The 14,549-nt window shown below is 42.7% G+C and overlaps 1 protein-coding gene across 1 annotated transcript in view; it reads right to left on the bottom strand.

Annotated features, from left to right (window-relative positions):
• rims2b (regulating synaptic membrane exocytosis 2b) overlaps nt 1-14,549 on the bottom strand; it is a gene marked incomplete at both ends in the record, with an annotated part of 270,766 nt that overhangs the window by 157,350 nt on the left and 98,867 nt on the right. The window contains 2 exon segments of the mRNA XM_084311974.1: nt 4,287-4,403; nt 9,803-9,861. Coding sequence (XP_084168100.1) covers nt 4,287-4,403; nt 9,803-9,861 — 176 coding nt within the window.

The raw sequence follows: 14,549 nt of genomic DNA on the forward strand, positions 1-14,549 counted from the left end.
AATTAGGCATCAATACTTTTGAAAAATGGACCCTTTATTTGATCATTTTCTGTTATGTATTTCATAAAAACAGGTATTAAACCATCAAATAATTGGATTCGTCCAGCTCAGGCATCAAAGGTACACTTTTTATGATACGTTTTATTTGTTGTGTGCTATGTTTGCCGCAACCCTGTTACAAATACTCAGGAAGCTGAAAAAAGTACATTTAAAAATATTTTCAATAAATCCTTTACAATTAAGTAAAGAAAGTCACATGCTTACTGAATACTGATTTAATTTCAGATAAGACTTCACTTATATTAATTTAAGCAACTTTGAAATCGATCTTGCCCAACTTTTCAATAGTCACATCTTTCTTTTTACTAATTTCAGTATTTAATTTCAAATATTTGTTCAAATACATTATGCATTTAATCATGCAAACTATTACATTTACAATAGGTTAAACCACTGTGAGCTGAGAAAATCATGTATGATTATTTGAATAAAAATGATATGGCAACAGCCTTCAAATTAGAGTAACAGGGTTGCGCTAAGTAACAGTTACTTTACTTTTGATTGTAGATCATGACATATGTGACAAATACATACTCAGGACCACAGGAATGTTGTTTAATAATATTATTTTATTTTGGGACTCAACAGGATGAGTAGGAATGATACAAAATAAACATGTCAACAAAACCACAAACTGGATCAGAATAGGCCAACAACCTGGCATTCTTGCTGCATTCCTCACCTGAATAAGCATATCAACAATAGTAATGAACTGATATATTGGGAATAATACAAAATAAACATGTCAACAAAACCACAAACTGGATCAGAACAGGCCAACAACCTGGCATTCTTGCTGCATTCCTCACCTGAATGAGCATATCAAAAATAGTAATGAACTGATCAATCTTTTAGAAAGCTGATTTTATGTTCAGATTTCATTTTTCGTGGCTGGCCAGAGTATCCCATACCTCTCTTGCTATAGCCATGTGGCGCAAGGTAACATTCTCTAGGGGAGGAATGAGGGTCAGCATATCCTCTGAGGGATACCAGTGGAGATCATCCCTCAATGGCCAGAAAAAAACGGTTTGCCCCCACTCTATGCATACATTTCACTTGGCAGTGAGTCTCATTCACCTCCTGGATGATCCCAGGGTAGATGGTGTGGTCGTACAGCAGGGCACACCATTTCCCCACAACGCCTGGACTGAGCCACTGCACTTCTTCACATACACATGTGCTGTGTATGGGGTCTTCTGTGTGGTCATCTGTGGGATTAAAGCTGAAGATTTTTGGCAATCACACTCCAGATTCCCTGTTGCAGAACATATGCAGCTGACATCGTGGTAGAGCATTTTCCCAGGTGAAAGAGTGACCACCTGGTGGAGCCTCATAGTGGACGGTACGGCTGGAAGGTCAGCTGGCATTTCTTTCACTGCATTATCCACAGCTTGCTCCTGAATGTAAAACAATTTCACTTTTGATTGTTCCTTACTCTGAGCTTGGTACAATGGTACAGGGACAGTGCCGTAGGGATATCAACTCCTTGGGCGACAAGCCTGTCGGCCCTCCTCTGCAATGTGCCACCCACACCATCTCGGACACCTTTTCCATGGCTGGCTTCAAAGTAGTTCCATGATCGTCTTGTAAACCCCCTTTTGAAGATTTCAGTACAAAACAGGTAAAAATTGCCACGCTGCTTGTACTGTGTGCAGGGTCCGTCGCTAAGAAAATGGATGGTTTTCACATCTGGGAGTTTCTCTCTGATTTCCCTCAGGATGGGCTGCAGGTGTTGCCATATGGCAGGTGGTCCCTTCAGTCTGGATGCTGATACAGTGCAGAAGGAGGTAGGGGCAGATGCCTCCCCCACATAGTAAACCCCAGTGTGCAAAGTGGCCTGTTGGTGTGATGCACCAAAATGGACAGCCTGTACTTCAGTGCTGTACTTGCAGCTGTAGTTCTCTGAGAAGTCGATATGGACTGCACATTCATTTGCAGGGAGGTCCAGCTTCAGGGCCCGTGAGAAAGCATATTGCTGCCTGATGTTGTAGAGATGGCGCCTGAACTTCTGGAGCAAAATCTGAAACGTTTCCACCAGCTCTTCTTGGGAGTATTCAAATTCTTTTTTCAAAGTGACCTTTGAGGCTGCTCCAGGATAATTTTTGTGCTCTTTGTCCACAGTGGCCCACTGAAGGTAGGAGACAGATCGGTGGCTCTGTAGTGGCTTGTGAGTGTATAGGTATTGTTGCTGCAGTTCTCACATTCCCCATACATACATTGCTTGCTTGTGGTGTCACACATGATGGCTTGTGTCAGGCTCTCCAAGTCACGTACTTCCTCAGCTACAGCTGTGTGGAACAACAGGGTTCTCCTTAGGGTTGTGACCGAGATGTGTCGAATCAACTTGTTGACTTTGGATCTTGGAGATGGATTGTTCTTTTTCAAACATTGGAGTCGCTTTCTGTATTTTGCTGCCCTCTGTTCAGCTTTCCTCAACGTATCCTGTACTTTCTGGAACTCCCTGTTTAACTTTGCTTTGGTAGCCCTCAATGTTCTTCTCCCAGCATCACGTTGCCTAAAAGAAAGATATAAACATAAATGCATTGTCACATAATCATTTCACTTGCATGGACTTTTTCCCAATTGTAGTTTTGCACCAAACAAAGTAATTACCAGGATTAGATGGGCCTAATAATTACTGAGTACATATATCAAGTAAATTAAATGGTAAATGGTGCATTTACTGTATAGCACTTTTATCCAAAGCACTTTACAATGTTTTGTAAAAGATTTAATGATATCTTTTTAAATTAAATTACCTTGAAGTCCCAGTTTGAGAGCTGGTATTCTGGCCTGACTGGAACGTCTGGACTGACTGGGGCATCAGGGCTGACTGGAGGGGTGTTCAATCCTTCAAGTACACTTTTCCTGGCATCACTCCTCTTATGAGCCTTCCATTTTTTACATTGGGCACGCTGCTCTCTCATACTGCAGTCTTTTAGCCTTTTCTTCTTCCCTGTTTCTACATCTTTTCTCCACTTATCTTTCTCTTTTTCTAAGTACTGCTGTCTCCTCTGTTCATCAGCATCACGCCTGGCACGGTAGCGCCTCTGATTTTCAGCAGTGCTCAATGGTGTGGAAGAACTCTGTAGAAATCAATTACATTTCAAACAAAATGTCTATTAACCTTTGATAAAATAATGATTTGGGTAACACCTTACATTAAGTCTGCATTCACTACTATTAGGCACTAATAACATAGTTGTTATTAGTACACGTAAGTACAGTTAGTTACAGATGGAACAAGACATCTAATAATTACAAAGAAATGTGTGTAATTACACATGTTCATGTTCTACTTCTGTAAAGACATACTGCTGAACTGAAGGAGATGCAACCCTGTTACTGTACTGCAACCCTGTTACTCTAATTATAGTAACAGGGTTGCAAGTAACAGGGTTGCAAATCAATGCTAATGTTAGCTTTTACTTCAGGAAAAGATGCTAGCTGAGGAATGTAAGTTACTGTCAATGTCGAGGTTAAACATAGTTATATGAATAAAGAAAGATACATTTGAAATAAATGTGTCTTATTGTGATAATATGAGTAACAGGGTTGTGTTGGCTAGAGTGACACAGTCAATCAAGGCTGAAAAGATTAGAAAAATATAAAAAGTAGAAGAGAGGACTTACCTTTGGTCTAGCCATTTTGTTAGCAGATGGCTTGATGATGTCATTTCCTGTGTCATGTGACTCACTGTTTTTATTTTTTCCCCTCTATCAGGTGAAATAGGTTTCGGTAACAGGGTTGCACACATGTTGTGGGACACAACTTCAGTGCATAATTACTATTATTTAAAATATGTTGATGAATAAACAAATTGTTTTTATAATTACAAGAGACATATATCAACAATCTAATACCAAAAAAGTATATTTAAAACATATATTTAAATGTTATATTGGACATGCAAGTTGGTCATCAAGAAGGTGGGACAAGAGAAAAGTGCCATTTTAGGGGGTGTTCAAGAGCTATTTGGTATTTTAAATAATATTTTGGAACCACTTTTTCCACAACCATATTTACATTTAGTCTCAGGACAAGTACAATTTACATAACAAGTGCATGTTTTAGTATTTTGTGCATGGATTGTTTGGAATTTCATGGGTGGGACTGAAAATGTCCTCCAATTCTGGAATGTCCCATATAACGTTAGCGTACATTATCTATGGTGTGGTATACGTTAGCGTACATTATCTATGGTGTGGTATATAACGTTAGCATACCTTGAGCCCCAGCAGTGCCCCTGTATCCGCGGGAACAGTCCCGTCCTTCATTCTCTTGTTGAGAAGGATCCGACCAATCAGACGCTCCCCATCTTTGGACGGTTGCCAGGTTACCGGGTGCTGTGTAGGTCAGGGTGATAAATACACAAAGGTCTCTTCACAGTAACAACAATAATAACATCCCATAATATGGACAGAACAACATGCCAGAGCATGGGTTAGAGTCTGTTCACTTTCCATTCGATTAATTCAAAGTGTAAATGGGAAAGGTCAATTGATTTGCTACTTGATAGCACATTTATTTTCAATAATTCCTCAAGAGGAAAACCTCTGCTGCTCAAATATTTTCAATATTAGAATTTTGGAGAAAGTATTCCATAGATTGTTCCATAGATAGTTTCTTGCTCAACAATATTTAAAGGTGCCAGCAGACAATAAACAGAAGCAGCTAATTCAGGTTTGTAATTAGTGAGAGCAAATCTTTTTACTTGGTTGTCTAATGTCCGCATTAGCTGTCTGTCTCCTGGTTGTCTAATGTCCACTTTAGCTGTTTGTCTCCTGGGTGTCTAATGTCCGCCTTAGCTGTCTGTCTCCTGGTTATCTAATGTCCGCCTTAGCTGTCTGTCTCCTGGTTATCTAATGTCCGCCTTAGCTGTTTGTCTCCTGGTTGTCTAATGTCCACCTTAGCTTGCACACATCTCTTTTGTGATGTTGCAGAAAAACCCATCTGTTGATTGAATTGAAGGTGATGGACTAAACCCAGCTCTACTTCAGAGAGGACAAATGGACATATAGGGGATAAGAGAGGTGTAGAGAGAGAGAGAGAGAGAGAGAGAGGGGTAGAGAGAGAAGGAGGTGGAGACAGAAGAAAGTGGGACTCTTCTCTTCACATACAGTAGGTGCCCATCCCAGAGAGGTAATGTACACCTCACTCATAGTTCATACCAGCCCAGAAAGGTAATGTACACCTCACTCATAGTTCATACCAGCCCAGAAAGGTAATGTACACCTCACTCATAGTTCATACCAGCCCAGAGAGGTAATGTACACCTCACTCATAGTTCATACCAGCCCAGAAAGGTAATGTACACCTCACTCATAGTTCATACCAGCTCAGAAAGGTAATGTACACCTCACTCACAGTTTATACCAGCCCATAAAGGTAATGTACACCTCACTCGCAGTTTATACCAGCCCATAAAGGTAATGTACACCTCACTCACAGTTTATACCAGCCCAGAAAGGTAATGTACACCTCACTCACAGTTTATACCAGCCCAGAAAGGTAATGTACACCTCACTCACAGTTTATACCAGCCCAGAAAGGTAATGTACACCTCACTCACAGTTTATACCAGCCCATAAAGGTAATGTACACCTCACTCGCAGTTTATACCAGCCCAGAAAGGTAATGTACACCTCACTCGCAGTTTATACCAGCCCATAAAGGTAATGTACACCTCACTCACAGTTTATACCAGCCCATAAAGGTAATGTACACCTCACTCATAGTTCATACCAGCTCAGAAAGGTAATGTACACCTCACTCACAGTTTATACCAGCCCAGAAAGGTACTGTACACCTCACTCATAGTTCATACCAGCCCAGAAAGGTAATATACACCTCACTCTCAGTTTATACCAGCCCAGAAAGGTAATGTACACCTCACTCATAGTTCATACCAGCCCATAAAGGTAATGTACACCTCACTCTCAGTTTACACCAGCCCAGAGAGGTACAGTAATGTACACCTCACTCATAGTTCATCAATAATTTCACCCAGTGGTATGTTCTAATGATTGTTTGTTTATTTGTTTGTTTCAGTAGTTTTACACCTTATCAGGTTGGGTCCTGTTTGTGAAGAGAAGAGCATACGACACAGTACAACTCTTTGATTCAAAGATATTTACGAGACAGAACGCATACGATAACAAACTAAGTCTATGTCTCACATTTGCACAAACTGCTACTTTATAAATAAAGAGTTTGAAGGACAGGTGCCAGAAAGAGGGGGAAGAGGTGTTGAAAGCATGAAGGAATATAAAACAGTCAGATCCCAAGTCATTAGTATATTTTGCCATACTGAAAGTATATTTCTACTTATAATGTATTTGTGGTACTTCTTATGTGCTTTAATGTATTGACTCAAAGCACATTTTTAACTAGTATGATAGTTATTAATATGATGCAAGTTTAAAAACGAATTATATTTTACAAGTAAACGTATTAAAAGTGTAGTATTTTGATAATAAAAGGTAACAATGGTTACTTAACTCTACTTATATGATTGCTGGCGTGGTGTCTTGCTTTGCCTATAGACCTGTTCACTGTCCACGTCAGACTCAGTGTGCGAGCGCATCAGGGGGCAAAAGGAATGTAATCCTGGTCAGAACAACGGGGCAGACTACAATATATTTGCATTTGTTAGCCATGCTAGCGATCTAAACAACCAATCCATGCCAAAGCTAGATATGTAAAAGGTGAAAGATTCAGCATACAGCCATGCTGATTTGGCTAAATGACATCCAGCCGTTTTAGTTTGAAACAACTTTTAGTCAGGAGAGTGTCAAGGTTTCTCTATAGAGCTCTGTCATACTTCTTTAGCGCAGCAACTCGCGCAGGTAGGGGGCAACTTAGTCACGTGACACAGTTGGTATTGCTGATTGGCTTGAACACAGTATGTTTATATACAGCGAACAGGTCTATTGTACGACTCCTTGCGTCAACTGGCGCACACTGAAATAATTTTACTCAATGCACCAATCACTGACCAGGTGATCAGCAGGTGTGTGCTCTACAATCTTCCTTCCTAGCCTCTTTCACGCAATCATATAACTAGGGTTATGAATAAATAACCATCATTATATTTCATGCTGCCTTAGTGTCTTGCTTCACCTATTAGACTATAGGGCAAAGTGAGCGCATAGCCCTGATCAATGTACCCCCTGATGCTCTGGAAGACCTCATCTGCACCTTAGATTACACTGTTTACTTTCTGCTCATATTCTTATATTCAGAGTTAATTGTATTGTTCACACTGCAAATGGTTATCTTTACTATAATTGTATTGCCTATATTTATGTCTTCTACTGTTACCCTGCCCATACCTGTACCTCCCCTCCCCCTCCCCCATGCTGCTATGAGGCCCGTATAATTTCAATAAATTCAAGTACATCTTAAATACAACCTTTAACACACAAATACAAAATAAGTTATTTAAATTTAACACAACCATAGTATACTTTCTGAATACATAAAAAGTATACTAAAGTATATAAAGTATACTTTCAGAAAATATACTAAAGTATATATTTGTTTGTCAGAACAGGCAGAGGAGTGGGGACACAGAGAGAGGCTGGACCAGAGAGGTGCATGCTGGGAAGTGTTTAGTGGCAGGAGAACCGTACCAGAGTTGGCAGTAAAAAAGGGAAAAAGGAAAAAACACAACTTGCTCAGTGAGTCAGAACCAAACTAACCCCAGGTTTATACACCTCTGTGACTTAGAGAAGAGAGAGAGAGAGAGGGAGAGAGAGAGAGAGAGAGAGAGAGAGAGAGAGAGAGAGAGAAGTGATGTGACAAGAAAAAAAGAATGACAACAGAAGAGAGAAGAGGAGAAAACATAGAGGTTGTGAGAGGCAGGTGTCATTTAGTGACAGACAGACATAGGGACCAGTGACATGGAGTGACTCCGGACATTTGGTCCCGCCCCTGTGAGAAGGTGATAGGCCGGGGTTGCTAGGCCACATGCAGCGGTAGGTTCCCTGGCTACCGCGTGAACTGTGATTTCATCATTCCTCGTCTCAATTCCTCAGAAACCAGTAGTACCAGAAACACCAAACAGCAAAGCAAGCAGGAGGGAAGAGTGACGACACAATAACCTCTTCAGAATTATCATTATCTGAGGTAATCCAACAGACAAAGAAAAAGAGAAAAGAGAAGACAAGAAGAGAACAGAGAAAAGGAGAGAAGAGAATAACAGAAGATGAGAGAATAGCAGAGAAGAGGAGAGAAGAGAAGTGAATAGAGAAGAAGAGAAGAGAAGAGGAGAGCAGAGATTAGGAGAGAAGAGCAGAGAAGAGGAGATACAAGGAGAGAAGAGCAAAGAAGAAAAGATCAGAGAATAAAAAAGAAGAGAAGAGAAGAGGGGAGAAGAGCAGATAAGAAGAGAAGAGAAGAGAAGATAAAGGAGAAAAGAGAAGATAAGGGAGATGAGAGAATGAGAGAAGAGAAGAGGAGAGAAGAGAAAAGAAGAGAGGAACAGAGAAGAGAGGAGAAGAAGAGAAGAAGGGAGATAAGAGGAGAGCAGAAAAGGGGAGGGGAGAGAAGATCAGATAAGAGGGGAGAAGAGAAGAAGAGAAGAGGGAGGAAGAGAAGAGGGGAAAAGAGCAGAGAAGAAGAGGAGGGCAGAGAATGGGAGAGGAGAGAAGAGAAGATCAGATAAGAGGGGGGAAGAAGAGGCGAGAAGAGAAGAGGGAGGAAGAAGAGGCGAGAAGAGAAGAGGGAGGAAGAGAAAAGGAGAGAAGAGCAGCGAAGAGGCGATAAGAGAAACTATAAGAAGATGAGAGCAGAGGAGAGAAGAGAAGGGCAGAGAATAGGAGAAGAGAGAAGAGAAGAGGAGAGGGGGCGAGAAGAAGAGGAGAGGAGAGAAGACAAGAAGAAGAGAAGAGGGAGAAGAGAAGAGAGGGGAAGAGGAGTGAAGGGAAGAGAAGAGGAGAGAAGAGCAGAGAAGATGAGGGAAGAGGCAATAAGAGAAGGGAAGAAGAAAATAGGAGAGAAGAAGAGGAGAGAAGAGAAGGGAAGAGAAGATAAGACCAAAGAAGAGAAGAGCAGAGAAGATGAGATAAGAGAAGAGAAGAGAGGAGAAGTGGAGAAGTGAATAGAGAAGAGGAGAGAAGAGCAAAGAAGAGAAGGGCAGAGCAGATAAAAGAAGAGAAGAATAGATGAGAAGAGGAGAGAAGAGCAGAGAAAAGAAGAGGAGAAGAGGGGAGAAGAAGAGGAGAGAGAAGGAAAGAGGGAAGAGAAGAGAGAGGAAGAGAACAGCAGAGAAGAGGATAGAAGAGGATAGAAGAGAAGAGACGATAAAAGGAGAGAAATGGAGAAGAGATGAGAAGAGAAGGGAGAAGGCCAGTATCTTCCTCCTCACTACCACCAGTATCCCCTTCCTCCTCAGTACCTTGTCACTAGCCTGCTCTTCGTTCAGCGTGGTGCTACTGCAGGTATCCACGCCGGAGTCTTTAACCTGCGGCTCCAACCACTCAGCATCCTCCTCTGAACCGCCCCCGAACCCGCCTACCAGACGCTTTAGCCTCTCTGATAGGGCCACTGAGGCGTCAAGAAAAAACGTTGTCTGCTCATTGGCTGTTTTCCTTTTTCCCCTTTGACTGTCGCCTATAGGGAGGTCGGTGGGGATGGGGGGGGGGGGCAATAACAACAACAAACACAAAGATGAAGGGAAGTTAGAACTGAAGATGGGGGGGGGAGGTTAGGAGAACTACTGCACTCCCATTGGTCATACCATAGACATGGGCGTGTTCTCGCCATGCCAAGAAGTATGGTCCCACCAATCCATGTCTCCTAGAGAGGAGGAGCCAGAACAGAGGAGAGAAGAGTCAGAACAGAAGAGGAGTCAGAACAGAGAGGAGGAGTCAGAACAGAGGAGAGAAGAGTCAGAACAGAAGAGGAGTCAGAACAGAGAGGAGGAGTCAGAACAGAGGAGAGAAGCGTCAGAACAGAAGAGGAGTCAGAACAGAGAGGAGGAGTCAGAACAGAGGAGAGAAGAGTCAGAACAGAGGAGTCAGAACAGAGGAGTCAGAACAGAGGAGGAGTCAGAACAGAGGAGAGAAGAGTCAGAACAGAGGAGTCAGAACAGAGGAGTCAGAACAGAGGAGGAGTCAGAACAGAGGAGAGAAGAGTCAGAACAGAGGAGTCAGAACAGAGGAGTCAGAACAGAAGAGGAGTCAGAACAGAGGAGAGAAGAGTCAGAACAGAAGAGGAGTCAGAACAGAAGAGGAGTCAGAACAGAGAGGAGCCAGAACAGAGGAGTCAGAACAGAGGAGAGAAGAGTCAGAACAGAAGAGGAGTCAGAACAGAAGAGGAGTCAGAACAGAGGAGTCAGAACAGAGGAGAGAAGGGTCAGAACAGAAGAGGAGTCAGAATAGAAGAGGAGTCAGAACAGAAGAGAAGCCAGAACAGAGGAGTCAGAACAGAGGAGTCAGAATAGAGGAGGAGTCAGAACAGAGAGGAGCCAGAACAGAGAGGAGCCAGAGCAGAGGAGAGAAGAGTCAGAACAGAGAGGAGTCAGAACAGAAGAGGCGTCAGAATAGAGGAGGAGTCAGAACAGAGGAGGAGTCAGAACAGAGGAGTCAGAACAGAGGAGTCAGAACAGAGGAGAGAAGAGTCAGAACAGAAGAGGCGTCAGAATAGAGGAGGAGTCAGAACAGAAGAGGAGTCAGAACAGAGGAGGAGTCAGAACAGAGGAGGAGTCAGAACAGAGGAGGAGTCAGAACAGAGGAGAGAAGAGTCAGAACAGAGAGGAGTCAGAACAGAAGAGGCGTCAGAATAGAGGAGGAGTCAGAACAGAGGAGGAGTCAGAACAGAGGAGGAGTCAGAACAGAGGAGAGAAGAGTCAGAACAGAGGAGGAGTCAGAACAGAGGAGGAGTCAGAACAGAGGAGAGAAGAGTCAGAACAGAGGAGGAGTCAGAACAGAGAGGAGTCAGAACAGAGGAGGCGTCAGAACAGAGGAGTCAGAACAGAGGAGTCAGAATAGAGGAGGAGTCAGAATAGAGGAGGAGTCAGAACAGAGGAGGAGTCAGAACAGAGGATGAGTCAGAATAGAGGAGGAGTCAGAATAGAGGAGGAGTCAAAACAGAGGAGTCAGAACATAGGAGTCAGAACAGAGGAGTCAGAACAGAGGAGGAGTCAGAACAGAGGAGGAGTCAGAACAGAAGAGGAGTCAGAACAGAGAAGAGAAGAGTCAGAACAGAGGAGTCAGAACAGAGGAGGAGTCAGAACAGAAGAGGAGTCAGAACAGAGAAGAGAAGAGTCAGAACAGAGGAGGAGTCAGAACAGAGGAGGAGTCAAAATAGAGGAGTCAGAATAGAGGAGGAGTCAGAACAGAGGAGGAGCCAGAACAGAGAGGAGGAGTCAGAGGAGGAGTCAGAACAGAGGAGGAGTCAGAATAGAGGAGGAGGAGTCAGAATAAAGGAGGAGCCAAAACAGAGGAGTCAGAATAGAGGAGGAGTCAGAACAGAGGAGGAGTCAGAATAGAGGAGGAGTCAGAACAGAGGAGTCAGAACACAGAGGAGGAGTCAGAACAGAGGAGGAGTCAGAATAGAGGAGGAGTCAGAACAGAGGAGGAGTCAGAAGAGAGAGGAGTCAAAAACGAGAGAAGTCCGAAATTAGGAGTCGAAACAGAGAGGAGTCAGAAAAGAGGCAGAGAGACGAGGACAGACATACAATACACACTATACACACGCACACACACTGTAGGTACCCACAGATACCTACAGTAGATACACACAAACACACCTACACCAACACACACACACACACACAATCAAGACTTGGAACACAGACACACAGACACACAGAGACACATGGAATAACAGCTCCATCAGGTCATCCACACAGTACATTAGAATAAGACATGAAAACACAACTTCAACGTGGCATAAAGATACTGTCAGCAAACATAATATCAGACAGACCCACCATAATATCAGACAGACCCACCATAATATCAGACACAACCACCATAATATCAGACACACCCACCACAATATCAGACACAACCACCATAATATCAGACACACCCACCACAATATCAGACACACCCACCACAATATCAGACACACCCACCATAATATCAGATACACCCACACACCCACCATAATATCAGACACACCCACACACCCACCATAATATCAGACACACCCACACACCCACCATAATATCAGACACACCCACACACCCACCATAATATCAGACACACCCACACACCCACCATAATATCAGACACACCCACACACCCACCATAATATCAGACACACCCACCACAATATCAGACACACCCACCATAATATCAGACACACCCACCACAATATCAGACACACCCACCATAATATCAGACACACCCACCACAATATCAGACACACCCACACACCCACCATAATATCAGACACACCCACCACAATATCAGACACACCCACCACAATATCAGACACACCCACCATAATATCAGACACACCCACCATAATATCAGACACACCCACCACAATATCAGACACACCCACCACAATATCAGACACACCCACCATAATATCAGACAGACCCACCACAATGAGATTTCCCAAACTAACAATTAACTGCACTTCTTCACATTACATTCACGTACATTCACATTATAAATCGCTGTTTGATTCCATCTCCTTGTCTGTCACCACTACAAGCCTTGGAACCTGTGTGAAAGAATAATACCATGTGCCCCTGTTACCAGGCCCGGACTGGCCATCGGGAGCACCGGGAGTTTTCCCGGTGGCCTGGCCTGCACAGATAAAAAAAAAAAAAAATTATATAAAAAAAATATATATATAAATTTTTTTTTTTTTTTTTTTTTTTTTTTTTTTTTTTGCCAGGCCATTGTTTCTAGTTGTGGCGGCGGCGCGGCGCGATAGTTATATAACCTAGGTGGGTGGGGAACAACCAGGATTTCACTGTCTGCGACAGAGTTGGAGAACTATCTGACTCTCTCTCCCTCACGCGGACACACACACACACAATGGAGCCGTGCTGCCGCTTGTGATTGGTGGAGGCGGGACCAGGCGATACAACTGATTGACAGCGGTGGCGGCGAATGGAATGGCAGACGGCACTCAGATGCAGAATAACAGCCAGGCAGTGAGCCAGGTAGTGAGGGACTCGGGAGAGATACAGTAGAGCGAAAGTCAATTAACGTTGATGTCAAGATGGACAGTGGAAGAAAAAGAAAGGGTGGAGGAGAGAGGGATAAAACAAAGAAAAAGAAAGGCCCTTACAGGAGAGAGTGGTTAACTGTATTATAATAGTAAATAGAAAAATATGTTGTGTATGCCTTATCTTGCTTTTTTCTTTTTGAAGGTGGAGAGAGTAGCATTGCTAGTGCCACAACAGTTTTATTTGAGGTCCATAACAGTACATTGTACTAAGCAATTGTTGGCTCATTAGTTTGTGATTCACATGCACTAAAATTCACCAGAATGCAGGAAATTAAGTCTTTGTAACAAAAAAGACCCCCAGACCCCCCGCTTAAAAAGTGGCCCCCAGACCCCCCGCTTAAAAAGTGGCCTGATTGGGGCTATATTTCGCGCTATATCTCCCGGTATGAATTATTTCCCCAGTCCGGCCCTGCCTGTTACCGAGGTTACATGTGCCCCGCCCCTGTTACCGAGGTTACATGTGCCCCGCCCCTGTTACTGAGGTTACATGTGCCCCGCCCATTACTGAGGTTACATGTGCCCCGCCCCTGTTACTGAGGTTACAGCAACCCATCTGATGTCATGAATGGAGACACATTTCAAGTGAGTCTAGATAATAAAAAGAAAACTCTAAAATTTTGACTTTTTTTGTAATAAAAGGTATTGCTCCCCCCCCCCCCCCAAAAAGATAATTATCATTTTTTTTTTATGTCACAGGTCCAAAATTAATATTGTTGTTTACACGTTGCGTGAATGTATCCCCTCCCTACTTCCCATTTCCCCACATGGAATGCACCTGATTGGATAAATTACATGCTGGTGGCTGAATGTTAAAGTATGTATGTATGTATGTATGTATGTATGTATGTATGTATGTATGTATGTATGTATGTATGTATGTATGTATGTGTATGTATGTATGTATGTATGTATGTATGTATGTATGTATGTATGTATGTATGTATGTATGTATGTATGTATGTATGTATGTATGTATGTATGTACCGGTATGTATGTATGTATGTATGTATGTATGTATGTATGTATGTATGTATGTATGTATGTATGTATGTATGTATGTATGTATGTATGTATGTATGTATGTATGTATGTATGTATGTATGTATGCATAGACGCCTACGTAATAGAGCAGACGATGCACGTGCTCTAGGACTATTGAACTTGGGGGAGCAAGTTTATGATCTTGCTCCACCACTTTTTGATCATATGAAAAATATGATATACCCCCCCCCCCCCAATATATAAATCTAACCATAACTACGTAATTGCAATCAAATTAATAATACGCA

Source organism: Notolepis coatsorum (genome assembly GCF_963971535.1).
Source record: "Notolepis coatsorum genome assembly, chromosome: 4".
Classification (NCBI taxonomy): domain Eukaryota; kingdom Metazoa; phylum Chordata; class Actinopteri; order Aulopiformes; family Paralepididae; genus Notolepis; species Notolepis coatsorum.